The 15,122-nt window shown below is 46.6% G+C and overlaps 1 protein-coding gene across 1 annotated transcript in view; it reads right to left on the reverse strand.

The window, feature by feature from the left end:
- SHC4 (SHC adaptor protein 4) overlaps window positions 1-14,827 on the reverse strand; it is a gene marked incomplete at both ends in the record, with an annotated part of 92,996 nt that extends 78,169 nt beyond the window's left edge. Inside the window, one exon of the mRNA XM_080931003.1 lies at window positions 14,243-14,827. Within this exon, the coding sequence (XP_080787129.1) occupies window positions 14,243-14,827 (585 nt within the window). The remainder of the gene's footprint in view (window positions 1-14,242) is intronic.
- Between the last annotated feature and the right edge of the window lie 295 nt (window positions 14,828-15,122).

Here is a 15,122-nt window from a genome sequence, read left to right on the forward strand (position 1 = left end):
ATCTGTCTCCCTGTCTCCATCCTTCTTCACCCAGGTACCCACTGTTCTTATTTCTTGTTTTCAGTGTGTGTGTGTGTGTGTGTTACTAATGATCAGACCTAGGGCTTTGTGTGTACTAAGCAAGCTCTCAACCGTTGCACTGTGTACACAGCCCTATAGTCAACATGTTTTGAATCCCACATAAGAAGTGTGCCCCCAATGTACCCCATATGTATCCAGCTTTAAAGCAACCATTTTCCAGCCTCCTCTCTTGAAACCAGGGAGACAAATGCAGAAGGATGTCAAGTTCTTAAAAGGGAACTAACTCAGCCAGAAAGTGGGACATTTTCCCTTTGCCCTTCTTTTTGCCTACTGCCTAGGAAATGTGTGTGTGCATGTGCATGCGTGTGTGTTTTGTGTGTGTGTGTTTGTGTGTGTATGTGTTTATGTGTGTTTGTGTGTGTATGTGTGTGTGTTTGTGTGTGTGTATGTGTGTGTATGTCTGTGCGTTTGTGTGTGCGTTTGTGTGTGTGTTTGTGTGTGTATGTGTGTGTGTTTGTGTGTTTTGTGTGTGTATGTGTGTGTGTTTGTGTGTGTGTTTGTGTGTGTATGTGTGTGTTTGTGTGTGTGTTTGTGTGTGTATGTGTGTGTGCATTTGTGTGTGTGTGTGTGTGTAGGGGGCTCCAGCAGCAATGTCACAACCGTGAGAGCCCAGGGACGGGAGCCATGTTAAGGAGGGCCAAACAGAAACTAGAAGCCTGAGCTGGGGACTCTGGGGAAACCTTATAACCCTGATCCATCCACCCGCAAACATTTTCTAACAAAGCAAGTGAGGAAAGCCTCTGTCTGGGTGAAATCCTTCACCCACATGGCTTCACTGGGGATGCCACCTCTCAGTCTGTGCTCTGCAGGAGGTAGAGGAGGGTTTTCCAATGAGTTCTCTAAAGAGCTTTCTCACTAGAGGCTTGACAGTTCCTAAAAGGCAAGACTACCATGTTAATGTCTGTTAGATGAAAGGAGAGGCTTTCTGTGATAGGACTGGATATCCCAGACCTACAAGTCTTATCCTAAGCTTGACAAATAAAACACCCTCCCAGACACCTCTGACATTCCAGAGAGACACAACAATGAAAAACTTAATGAGACGACATCTTTTTCATTAGGAGTCAGAGTCAACAGCTGGAGTGTTGGGGTCAAAGATGAGCTAACATGCATCCACATTATAGGGTAAACCAGCTTAGGTTTTGACAAACATATAAGGAAAAAGCAAATTGGTTTTTGCTAAAAGCATTTTTAAGGATTGTTCTTATGTGCCTGTATTTTAGGGCTGACCATTTGAGATTGGATAACCATTTAGGGTGCTCATCTCTGGGGAAGACTGCTTCTACACTAGATGTTGCAGGATATTTGATCACACTGTGAACCCCAAGATGGAAAAAACATGTTTTTAATTGTGATGTGGCTCAGTCTTAGCACACACTTTTAACCCAAGAGCTTTCTGCTTGATTGTAAACAGGATTAAATAAAATCAACTGTAAATCAAGAGGCAGAGCAAGCAACCAGTTAAGAGGAAGTGAACATAAGATTATTTTAAAAAAACAACAAAGAGTAAGAGGGAGTCAGGAAGATTGATAGAGAGATACACAGGAAGTAGAGGGGAGGGACATCTGTCTGAAGGAGAAGGGTTTGTGTTAGAAGTTGTGAGAGAGAGACTTTCCAGGTGGGACATCATCTGAAGAGGAAGGTCAGCTGGTCTCCAAATGACAGAAACTGTAGAGTGTAGCTGGTCTTTGCTACTTCATGGGTTCTTTTTCCCACCCTTTATCCCCCTGGTTTTACTCCCTATCACTAGATAAGAGAGAAAAAAGGAGAAAGGAGAAAGGGAGAGATCCATAAATCTAATTTTCTCCACTTTTGTTTCTTCTTTGAGCACAACTATTAAGAAACCACAACCAACATCCCTGAACAGCCAACAACCACCCACCACTCCTATGGGGGCCCTAGCATTCATGATCCCCAGAAAAGTCCCCAGAATTCCAAACATCACACAATTGCAGAAACTATCTGCAGCCGGCAAAACCATGACTCTGCCAGAGCACGGGGCAAGCCATAGTCAGCTTCCGTGAACTGTTCAATATCCCCACACCTGGCAACAAAAGCGTGTTCTTATAACATTTCTGTTATTTTAAAGAAACCAAATTCCAGAATTCTTACCACAGTTGAGAACAAATTACATCTTAGCAAACTTTACCCAAATGTGGTAATGTTTGCAAAATTCTACGGAGCTGTAAAGGGAATCCCAGAAGATACAAGGTTAGCATTCAGAAAAGCAAAGAATCACCCCGTGGTGGTGGTGGTGAACACTTTTAATCCCAGCACTTGTGAGGCAGAGGCAAGAGGAACCCTAAGTTCAAGGCCAGCCTGGTCCACAGTATGCATTCCAGGACAGCCAGAGCTACACAGAGAAGCCCTGTCTCAGAAAAATAAATAGGTAGATAGATAGATAGATAGATATAGATAGATAGATGGATGGATGGATGGATGGATGGATGGATGGATGGATGGATAAATGGATGGGTGGATGGATGGATGGATGGACTGATGGACGGGTGGGTGGATGAATAAATAGATAGATAGATAGATAAATTAAACAATAACTATAATAAAGAAAAACATAAATCAAGTCATCATTTCTTAGTTTGCAACAGGGAAACGTAGTGAGAGTGAAGAGAACTTACAGGGTGAGCCCTTGGTGAGCAGTAGATCACAGCTATGCGTCAACACACATCATGACAAAAGCTGCCTTGTAAGCCATGTCGACAAATCACGTGGCAGAGTTGCTCATAGGAGACCTGAGGCTCTAGATTGAATTCTCCGACTCCGTTGGCCTTGACCCTCCCCCCCTTTGTATGGAGCTGGGTGTTGGTGTGTTCACACCTACACAGAAATGTGTCTGCACTGGTGTCTCTGACTGTGGACTGTGGGCTCACTGAGACCCTCGTGTCTGCGCTGCATCTTCACTAACAGCCCCCGTGTAATCTACACGGACATTGCCCACACTGATTAGGTGCAAACGTTGGATTTAATTCTTTTTTATTTTAAGTCACTCTATGAAAATAGGTGACAAGCTTAGTAAAACTTCTTTGTGGTGGCAAGTTCAAAAATAATGTTAAATTGGGGGTAGCTAAGACTATTCCAAAATATAATCAGATATAAGGTGGTCTCTGCCCTTACATGCTTTGAAGGGGTCTGCAAGAGCCTCTTTGCTTTAGAGAAACAACAGGCTGCAGGCAGAGTTTGCTCAGAGAGAGAAAAGCAGTATGAATCACTGCATAGAGCATTTGAATGGACTTCGCAGCACCAATGTGTACTCGGATCAGTTACCTGAGTCGGAACTATGTATGCAACATTGTCTCTCCCCCCCCCCCCCAGTCTGATGGGTATCAAACAAGAGGTCTTCACTCAGGCATTTTACCACTTAGGGTTTGCAATCCCATGGGAAGAACCAACCAAACCCTCCAGAGCTCCCAGGGACTAAAACACCAACCAGTGAGTACACATGGAGAGACCCATGACTTCAGGTGCATATACAGCAGAGGACAGCATTGTCTGGCATCAATGGGAGGAGAGGCCTTTGGTCCATTGAAGACATGCTTTCCCAGTGCAGGAGAATGCTAAGGCACTGAAGTAGAGAGATTGGTGGGGAGAGGGAGCACCTTCATGGAAGTAAGGTGAGGGGGAGGGGGGCTGGGAGTGGGGGGAAAGGGGATAACATTTGAAATGTAAATACAAAAAAAAAAAATCACTTGCAATCACTGCATTTAATGGATCAGTTGTCAGGTAAACATGGCTGACTAACTAACCCGATCTATAAAGCACAACACAGGCAGGTATCCATCTTTCTTCCTGTACAGGTTACCTCCCTCCCAACTGGATAACTGCCATTCCCAGTTCACCTTGTCTGACATGGAACCTCCCTCCTGAGGCTTCTCCTCCTGCTGGGGTCCCCATGTCTCCACCCCAGTATACATCCTGTGCCTTATTCACAGGTATGAGTCTGTGCAGTTAGAGACCAAAAAGACTCCACCAGGAGACTCTTAGATCTGATAAACACTCTCAGCAGAGCCGCAGGATACAAAATTACTAACAAAGGTGGTAGCCTCCCCCTACACAACAATTTCAAAACCACTCTTCACAGAAACAGAAAAGAAATCTTAAAAGCCCTGCGGAGCCAATAGGTGTCTGGGACAACCAGAGAAGTTCTGAGCAAAAAGAATGATGCTAGGGCCTGGGCTGTGGTGGTGCACACCTTTGATCCCAGCACTTGGGTGAGTTCAAGGCCAGCCTGGTGTGCAGAGTGAGTTCCAGGATATCCTGTATACAGAGAAACCCTGTCTCAGAAGAAAAGAAAAATGTTGCTGGAGGTATCACTGTAGGTATTTCAAGGTGGGTATACTACACACGTATTAGAAGAAAAATAACCCAGTAATGGCACAAATGCAGCCATGTAGTCAGCGGGGCAGAAGCACCAGATATAAGCCCTCATGGCTACAACCACCTAATTTTGACAAAGAGGCCAAAAATATACACTGGGAAAAGGACGGGTTCTTCAGCAAACAGACCCGTATCTCTCGCTCCACACAAAAGCAAAGACCTTCATGCAAGACCCAAAACTCTGGGTCTACCAGACAGGAAAACACTTTAAGATGTAGGTGAAGGCAAGGGCTTTCTGACCAGGCCTAGCCATTCGGGAAAGAATGCTGACAATTAACAGGTAGGACCCCACGAGACACAAAAGCTTTGGCTCAGCAAAGCAAACAGTTAAATGAATGAAGAGACAGCATGTGGGGTGAAAGAAAGCCTTTGCTATCTGTAAATGTTATAGGAGGCTAATATCTGGGGGAAAATATATATATACAAGAAAAGCTAAACAAGAGCTCAAATAACTCAATAATAAACAAGCTAAGGCAATATGTCTCAAAAGATGGGACACAAGCGTCCCACAGACACAGGAAGAGAGTACTCAACTGCACTGGCCTCCAGAGAAAGTGCAGACTACATTTAGAGCCCATCTTACTCGGTCAGAATGGCAGTCGTGAAGAAAACAGATTTGAGTGAGGATGTGAAGGAACGGGAGCCTTTATACACCGGGATTCTAAATTTGTCCAGCCTCTGTGGAAATCAGCATGGGGCCTCCTCCGAAAACTAAACTTAGCTCCCGAGTATGACCCGGGGACACCACTCCAGGGTTTTCACCAAAGGACTCCATTCCAAGTCAGCACATCACAAGACACTTGCACTTAACATTTACTGTAGCACAGAGCCCAGCAGCTAAGTTAGGGAACCAAGTCAAGTGTGCTGTGCGTGCAGGTGTGCGTGCAGGGGTGTGTACAGGTGTGTGTCCAGGTCTGTGAACACCAAGGTCAGTGTCCAGTGTCCTCCCCTCTTGTTCTCTGCTCTATTTTTTGAGACAGCTACTTCCACTGAGCCTAAATGCACTGATTGGCTAGAGGAGCTGACCAACCAGCTGAGGAACACACCTGTTTCCCTGCTCCCCAACACACACATATGCCCACACACACACATACACACACACACACACACAAATGTACACATACATACACATATACACGTACTCACATACACACACGTGCACACACACATACACATGAACACACATGTACATGTGCACATACACAGACACACAGGCATGCATATATGCACACATACACACACATACACACACACACATATACTGGGGTTATAGATGTGTGCTACCACACCCAGCTTTTGCATACATTCTTAGGTTCTCAGGCTACTGCCTGAGCCATCTTCTGACCCCTCTCCAATCAAGTTTGAATTATCCAGTTAATCATGTTCCAATAAATAGCTCAAACAAATTATTTTCTAATGTTGCTGTGACAACAGTTTTATGTTAACTTTACACAAGCTAAAGTCATCTGAAAGACATACGTCCATAAGATCCAGGTGTAGGGCATTTTCTTAACCAGTTATTAATGTGGGAGGACCCAGCCCATTGTGGGTGGTGCTATCTTTGGGCTGGTGGCTCTGGATTCTCCAAGAAAGCAGGCTGAGCAAGCCATGGGAAGCAAGGCAGTGAGTAACATCCCTCCATGGCCTCTGCATCAGCTCCTGCCTCCAGGTCCCTGCCCTGTTTCAGTTCCTGTCCTGACGTCCTTCAGCGTTAGAGTATTATATTGAAGTGTAAGCCAAATAAAGCATGTTCTCCGCAACTTGCTTTGGTCACGGTGTTTCGTCACACAACAGTAACCCTAAGACAGTTGCTGAGGAGAAAGGTCTAATTTCTAATGTTATCCCTATAGCACATGATCTTCAAAAGGGAATCTCCAAACTCAAATTAGGTTTGTGGCCTGTTAATTGGTTGTCAATTAGCTCCAACTGCATTGCCTGGTGAAAATGCCAGTCCCAATAGTGGCAGGACATGAGACTTAGCATGCTGTCTTAGTCCTGTTCTATTTCTGTGAAGAGATACTATGACCCAGGCAACTCAGGGTTAGTCTGATATCACCACAGTGTGGGCATAGTGGGAACATGGCGGCACTCATGGCACTGGAGTAAGAGCTACATCTGGATCCAGAGACAGAGAGACAGAGAAAAACCGGGCCTGGGAAGGGCTTAGCAAGGCCACACCTATTTCTCCTAAGCCAAGCCTATGTGAGCCTATAGGGGCCATTCATAGTCAAACAAGCAACCACACACACCAGTCCAGACTCTGAAGGCCATTTAGCTTGGAGTGTGCCTAAGCTACAGTAAAATCTGCTGCCAGTGTGGGCATACTGGGTCTTACTGAGAGTCTGCTTGGTCCCTGAGAGGATGGGGGTAGGAAGCAGAGCGGGAAAGGATGTGGTTCAGAGAGGGGAGAGAAGGAAGAACATGAGACACACAACTTTGGCTGCAGCTTCTAGGAATCCCTGGGCTATTCCCTCGTTCACTATTAGCTCCTGACCCACATCTAGGCTCACTTTCTTTCTGTGACACTGTTGGCAGGTTAGGCCTCACAATGCTTGTCATGGGAGCTGTCCACACCGAGAGATGTTTGACTGCAGCTAAACACCAAACTGAGAAGCTCTCCCTCCTCTCAGTTATAACCAAAGCTATCTCCAGGTATTGCCAAATGGCCTGAGAGGCAAAATCACCACGACTGTGACCCACAACACGCACCCCAGTCAGCATTTTCCAGTTTTATGGGCATAAGAAGCCTGACCAGGACTTAACAAAACGCAGGTTTCTGGGGCCCTGCCTCAGGTCTTCTGGTCCAGGATGTAGGCTACAAATCTACATTTTTAACAGATGTGGAGGATCCTTGGAAGACTTCTGGAAAAGCACAGGGAGAGTCAGATAAACAAATGTCTTCATAGTGCAGAAGGTTTTTATTTTATTGCTCTGAGGCATTAGAGCAGAGACTTGGAGAGAAGGTTCCACTAGGGCTAAAGGAGGGGACATGGTCAGGTACCAAGGTCAAATTTAGTCTCTCTCTCTCTCTCTCTCTCTCTCTCTCTCTCTCTCTCTCTCTCTCTCTCTCTCACACACACACACACACACACACACACACTCACACACACGCACCGCTAGCTTCTAATATGCCTAGACCTTTGAAAAAGTTCTTTTACATTCTTTTCTCCTCTCAGCCTGTCCCTAAGTACATGAGAAAGTTTATCAAGTTCAAGCAAAATGTACTTTAAAAAGTTTATCGCTCCCAAACAACTGATGTACAAAGTAACTTCTGACACACAACTCCTTTGTGCATAAGGACAGCCTGTTCCAGAATACTGCCACATCTATAGGACAGAAAGGGCTGTTCCCCTGGAGGAGATGGGATCCCTCCCTCCGTTCTGTCCCCAAGAACTCTTTGCCTCCCTACAAAAAAAGAAGCTCCATGATCTTCATTTCTCAACTTGTCTATCAGGCTCTGGAACTGAGGAAGTGAAGGATAGAGTGGTTGGAGATTTCTTCTCCCAGCCATAGGCAGATCTATAAACCCAGCCACCTGTGGGTGCAGACAGCCAATGGGGACGAGTGGGGATGGGGGAGGGGCCTTGACCCACAAGTGAGGTGCAATATTCAGGTATTTATTCTCCTGCTAGAACTGTGTTCTGGGAACCACAGTTGCTTCGTCCTTGTATCATGCTTTTGAATGGAAGTCATGCCCATGAGAGGAATTCATAGTCACAAATGGTGGCAAAGGACCTCTGCTCTGACAAGGACACATGCCACCCCCAAAATGCTCCTTAAACCAGAGTACAACGGGCAAGCCAGTGTTCTGTGGGGTCTGCTAAGGTTTGAATATGCCCTCAAAGACTGAAGCCTGGTTGAGGTGTGGCACTGTCAGGAGCTTGTGGGGCCTTTTAAAACTAGATCCCGGTGAAAAAAGAGGGCAAAGAATTTGGTTTGTGGGCACATCCCTTTGGAAGTTCCCAGAGCACCCCAGTTAGTTCCCACAAGGATGGATTGCTATAAAAGAGAATGCCTGGATGGTAAATCATCCTGGCTTATCTCTCCAATCACCTCTGTCTCGCATGTTTTCACCTTACGAGAAAGTCAAAGGGCCCTCGCTGAGACCAAGCAATGGGGCTGTCCAGTCCTGGACTTGAGCCTCCAAAGGTGTGAGTTGAGTCAACCTCTTTTTTTTTTCTTACAACTTTATTTTAAAAAAAGAGAGAGCTACATGTACAGCTTTTTAAAAAAGCATTTTGGCATAAAGCTATATGAATATATTTTTGTCAGTACTTGATTTGTTTAAAGATTTGGTAGCATGCATTGAAATCTTACTAGTTACTATAAGCATAAAGTACATGTAAAACAAAACGTAACATGGAAATAGTCAAAGTTTTCTTAGTGTGTATAGATTAAACATAATGATTTTTAACTACCAAAAATTGCCACAAGGCTATCTTCTTAGCTCTTGATGTATTAATGATTTAAGGTCTAGGTGTACCCCAATCTGAGAGGGTGCTATACACTTGTTGTTGGGTTTTTGTTGTTGTTGTTGTTGTTGTTAGTTGTTTTTTGTTTTGTTTTTTTCTCTAAGAAGGACTAAGGCTTCCACTTTTTGGCCTTTCTTGTTTTGATTTTTTTTTTTTTTTAATAAAATATCCCACCACTGGATGACTGTGACAGCAGCGGCAAACCTGCGGGCTCTCTGTCACTCTTCTATGCTCTCTCTCACCATCTTACTACTATTCTAAGACAATTTCCTATAAGAAAAAGGTTTTTGTTTTGATCTTTCGAAAGTGAGCTGAGGGTTAGGAAACAAGAGTGTTACCCAGTTACATTGACTCCATCACTAAGGAGGTGTGTGGTTTGTACAAGATGATTGATACTCACAACTGAGCCTACATTTGCTTGGGGTCAGGGCTTAGCCTGACTGAGCTCTGTGACTGCTTTGCCCTACTGTTTAGTGGTATAAAAGAACTGAAGATATCAAGAGAGGTGTGAGCATCTAACGAGAAACTACTCCACAGATGCGGTGTCCTCCTCCCTTTACCCCACTCCCTCCACCCCACCCCTACCCTTACACCCACCAGCTCCACTCAGACATCAAACACTTTTCTGTCTCGATAGTGGCAGCCAGCCAAGGGCCACACAGCAAGAGACAAGGATCACCCGGTGTGTCCCTGGAGCCATCCCTTCTACTGGCCACCAAGAAGCTACAAATAATGTCCTCCAGGAAGCTCTAATAACAGAGATCCTGACGATAGAGATGCATGAAAAGGGGACCCTGAACTCAAGCTCCAAGATGGCATTTTGTTCTGGTTTTAAACGGGGACAAATAAACCCCTTCCTCCATGTGCATGCATGTGTGTGTGTGTGTGTGTGTGTGTGTGTGTGTGTGTGTGTGTGCATGCGTGTGGTTGTGAAGTGACTCACCCAAGGTCATGTAGTCAGTTAATACCAGAGCCACTGTTTCTAGCTCAGCCCTAAAGAGAAAGTAGACCTGGAGCCACTAAGCACAGGTTCTGGGGGATGAGAGCACTACCCTTTGTAGAACAGGGAGATGGGAGCACTACCCTTTGTAGAATGGGGAGATGGGAGCACTACCCTTTGTAGAACGGGAGATGGGAGCACTACCCTTTGTGTAACGGGGAGATGGGAGCAATACCCTTTGTGTAATGGGGAGATGGGAGCACTACCCTTTGTGTAATGGGGAGATGGGAGCACTACCCTTTGTGTAACGGGGAGATGGGAGCACTACCCTTTGTGTAACGGGGAGATGGGAGCACTACCCTTTGTGTAACGGGGAGATGGGAACACTACACTTTGTGTAACGGGGAGATGAGAGCACTGCCCTTTGTAGAACGGGGAGATGGGAGCACTACCCTTTGTAGAACAGGGAGATGGGAGCACTACCCTTTGTGTAACAGGGAGATGGGAGCACTACCCTTTGTGTAACAGGGAGATGGGAGCACTACCCTTTGTGTAACGGGGAGATGAGAGCACTACCCTTTGTGTAACAGGGAGATGGGCGCACTGCCCTTTGTGTAACTCCTAGTCCTAGGCTCTCCCACAAAGACAGAACTGAAGGTTCACATGTAGTCTATATCCAGTTCAGATAAAAAAGATTCACAGTGGTAGCTTATTGGCTCATGAACCAAATATATCCTTAGACAGAAAGCATATTGGGGAAGGAGCAAGCTATACTCCTTGTGTGTATGTTGCAGGAGGAAATTATATTTACAAAGGACAGGAAGAAGCCCCTCAACCCATGCACAGCTGCTGAACACAAGAAGGCCCGTGCAAACAGACATGTAATTAGGATGAGGTCCTCTGATCAGAGCAGGCTTTAAGTCGGCTATTCCTGTCCATGCAGGAGAGGATTTGGCCATAGACACCATGTTGTCTGAACAGTGGTACCACAACACACCAAGAACTACTGTCATCCATCAGAAGCTGTAAGGAAGGATTAGTCTCTCAGACAGTTGGTAGGGAGCTGGCCTTTCTAATGTTCTCACTTGGGCTTTTTGACTCCTTTCTTTCAAAAAAAATTATTTGTTTTTATTTTACATGTGTTTATGTTTTGTCTGCATGTATGTCAGTGTAAGGGTATTGGATCCATGCAGTTACAGACAGTTGTGAGCTGCTATGTGGGTGTCGGAAATTAGACATGGCTCCTTTGTAAGAGCAGTCTGTACTCTTACCTCTGAGCCATCTCTCCAGCCCCCTTCTTGGTCCCTTAAGTCTAGTAAAGTCCTGTTGCATAAACCACCAGTTTGTGGCACTTGCCACAGGAGCCCTGGGATACCAGTCTGGGGCAATGCTTAGGAGAGACTGGGCAAAGTGAGGAGCCTATAACTGTGCAGATGTGCAGCCTGGCCAGATGTGTGAGCTGATCCTGGGAGTGAGTTCTCCTGCATAGCATGGCCCTTCATCTACCTTGCTCGATGAGGAAGCTTCTAGGTAATAAGTCTGGGGTTGGGGGGAAGCTAATGAGAAGAGAAGGGGGTATGAAGGAGATAAACCTAGATGGGAACCTAGGATTGTTCTGGGCATCTTGAAGATCTACATGAGTGTCTGTTGACAAGTAAAGTACCTTGCAAAGGCCTCAGAGACATGACACTGTCTTACAGCCAAGACAAAAGTTACTGCTTCACACTATATGATGAACTTCACCTGCTTCAGTACTTTACCCAGACTAGTGGTACCATTCCTAGTTTGGGATCTCACAAAGAAGAAGTTGTTAGGACCCTTCCTCTGAGAAACTTGCAAGAGAATCAAAACCCAGGCTTAAACGAAAGTTCCTTTAAAATAAAGAATTTAAGCATTTAGGAGTCATAGAAAAAAATGATAACATTATTAATCCCACATCATAAAACCACAAGAAGAATCACTTTTTTAAAAGCCTGTTTAACTCAATACCAACTCTAACTTAGGACAGATGGAAAACAGAGTCTCTGTTGCAATGAATGAAGATGTCATCACGATGCTGATTCTGACCCCAAGGATCCAGCCCTCTCCACCCAAGTGACTGCCTCTCCGCTGCCTCTGCTGTCACACTTCCAAGGCATCGCTAACGTTTGAAACAGGACACTAACTTCCACAGGGACGAGATCTTTTCTGATGCTTAGGGTTAGTCTATTACATTGACCAGCATCCAGCTTCTATGACAGATCCTGCAATGTTCTGGTTCACAGGTAGGTCAGACTAACGAGTGACTGAGCATAGACAGAAATAGTCGCATATGTGGAAAGGGGGTGGGAGGTAGGAGTTCCTTTACCTAAGTCCTCACTGTCCCATGCCCACTTGTCATTCAGAATCTTGCTTGAGCCCCGACCTGATCTACCCACTTAGGTTTGTATTCGAGTCTCCATGTGCTTACAGCTATGGACCAGAGCACAGTGCCATCATGCTGGGTCTTTCTCAGTGCCATATTTTTCAATGAAAATTGAGAGGATGGTGCTTCATTTCTAAAAACTGGTTCACATCCCAATAGAATTCTCAAGGACAGAATGCCAGCCAGGGTGGGACCCTGTGGGGAAGAGAACTAAGAACAGTATACAGAAGACATGAGTCCAGATCTCGCTCTGCTTTCTGAGTTGAAAAATCACTCACTCCTCTTTCACCTGATAACCCTACACATGAAACCCTTTTTGTCTTTTCAAGTTAGGATCCGTACATATTGAGATATTTTAGGTTTTTGTGAGAAAGGCAACTAAAACATCACATATCATAGCAAAACTGAGTACATCTAGGTTATGGGGTCAGCGTTTCTCCTGGGGTAAGTTATTACCACTGTGAGAAGACAGCTGGTGTCCTCATTAAAAACCCAGAGACGCTGGTAAGGGCACCTCCCAGGGAAAATGGACACCACCCAGCAACACTTTTCATACAAGGTGTGTGAGTGTGGGGAGCCATCAGGGGTATACAGAGCAGAGGAAAAGCTAGGGCTGTAGGTAGGAATCTAAAGGTGAGAGGCCGGTGCTAAGAGCCCAGGTTTGGGAGTCGCTCCAAACCATAAAGGGCTAGTGCCCTACAGCCTGACAATTGTAACTCGCTTCCGGACTCTCTGCAAATACATGCAAGTCCGGCCACCATGCACTACTGTGGAGGGCAGGGGCTGGGCTCCACATACCTACAACATCAATTTACCAAGTCTGCTCTGAGCCTGTCCTCTCGTAAACCGTCCCAGCATCCCTCAAGCCTTCTGAGAGCCCAATGATGTCATCCTTCCTTCCACCTTCAGTTCCTACTTTAGCTCAAGCAACGCTGGGCTGATGAGACCACTCACCTGTATGCCAGCACCTCTAGCCATCATGGTTGTGATCTGAGAAGTCAACTGCAAACCTATGAGTCCCCTTCCCAGTTTACTCTGCTGTCTCTGGCATCCTGAGTATCATCCAGGACTTAGCTTTGGAAGTTATTCTTTATTCTCTATCTTCGTCCTAACTCGTCTGTCTACCCCCTCCATAAAGAACAGCATTCTCACCGGCCTCAGGGATTTTTTTCCTGCTTCCAAGCAAGTTAAATAAAGCATCAGATGAATCTTTTAAAACCTATGCTCACGATAGAGGATCTTGCTCCCCAGTGTTTATGGCCTCTTCATTTGGCCCCCTCTCCTTCTTCCCTGCTCTAACTTGTTCAGTTACCAAGGACTAGGTGCTAGCACCTCCACCTCCCCACACCCTCTCCAGGACAAACACAAGCTTCCCCCAAAGATCCCACAGTGACTTTAGTCCTGTTCTTGCACCTGTCCAGAGTCAACCTTCCTTCAATGGAGATTTGCCGTTGTCACGACACACCTTCTCATGAATCTCAGAACCCAACCACATCCCCTCCCAGCCCCAGGGTCCCTGAGTTGCTGAACACTGTTCTAGTGTAACCATTCGAGCCTGTGTAAGTTGAGATCTGGGCCCTAAAAGATAGAAACTAAGAAGCTGCATCTCTAGTTACTCAAATCTTGGCTGGACAAAAAGACAGACACACACCGAGGACCCTGACTTTAGAAATAGCGCATGGGTCAGGCCTACCTCCCACGGAGTGCTAAGGCCAGCTGCGGGTATAACACTCAGGTCTTTAAGAACTTTCTGAAGTGTTTGTTAAATGTCAAATTAAAAATTAAACCAAGTCAAATCCATTTTATACACGTCCCGGTTGCCAAAGGTTGCCAACTTGTCTGTCTCTGTGACAAGCTATGTCTGAACCAACAGCTGCCTACGGGCTAGCAACAGCTCGCACCCTTGGAGCAAAGTGGATCTGATTCCGCCATGCATGGCCATAAGGGACTTACCCTCACACAGTAGTTCAGGCCGTTTCCCAACAGGTGCTGCAGAGGGGGCCCGTCCTGCTTGCTCCTAGGGGTTGGTTCTCCAGGCCCAGGCAGTGGGCAAGTATCAGGACACAAGGAGGTGGGCCTGCGTCCCACCTGCTCGGCATGCGGAGTAGGTGCTGGCCCAGTCCTATTCAGACTGGTTTCTGGGGAAGCTGGGCTGCTTGGAGTCTGATCCTGGTTCTCCTGGAGCTTCACCCTGGGCACCTGTTTCGTACCCAAGCAGAAGGTTTTCAGACTCAGAAAAGTGACGGGGTTGGCCAGCTTCATGCTTGCCATACGGGGAATCAGAGTACACAGCGTGGTGGGGCTCTCCTGGCTGGGCACAGTGGCATCTTCGGTCGGCAGGTTAGGGGCCAGGGCTGCGTAAGGAGGCGGCGATGAGACCTTGTTTCCAACCGAGCCTCCGGGGCTCCCTTCGTCCAAAGACGTGATGGACTCGTTCCGAAAGCGGCTGTACTTGGTCCTGTGAAGCATCCCCAGGTGCCCAAAGAGTCCTACACACAGCGTGAGTCCTGCCTGGATGTCCTGGCTGCGTTCTCGCATAGCCTTAGTGCTGACTCGGAGCACGGCAGCCTAAAGTGCCTCGCAGCCCGGTAGACCCACACCAGTCACCTCTCACTTCTGCTCTGGCGGTCACCCGCCCGGGTCCCAGGCTGCTCAAGGATGACAGTCCTGCTCTGATTGCAGGCCCTTCCAGGCCGTGGAGGCCCCGGAGTGCGGGGGGGGGGGGAAGGAGAGGGGAATCCTCGCCCCGGAGTCCCGTCCCCCAGGCTGGGGCAGCGGGTGCCTCTAGCCTTAGCAGAAATATTTACCCCCTTTCCCTCTGCGCACGGGAACT

Source organism: Micromys minutus (assembly GCF_963924665.1).
Source record: "Micromys minutus genome assembly, chromosome: 17".
In the NCBI taxonomy this organism is placed as follows: Eukaryota; Metazoa; Chordata; class Mammalia; order Rodentia; family Muridae; genus Micromys; species Micromys minutus.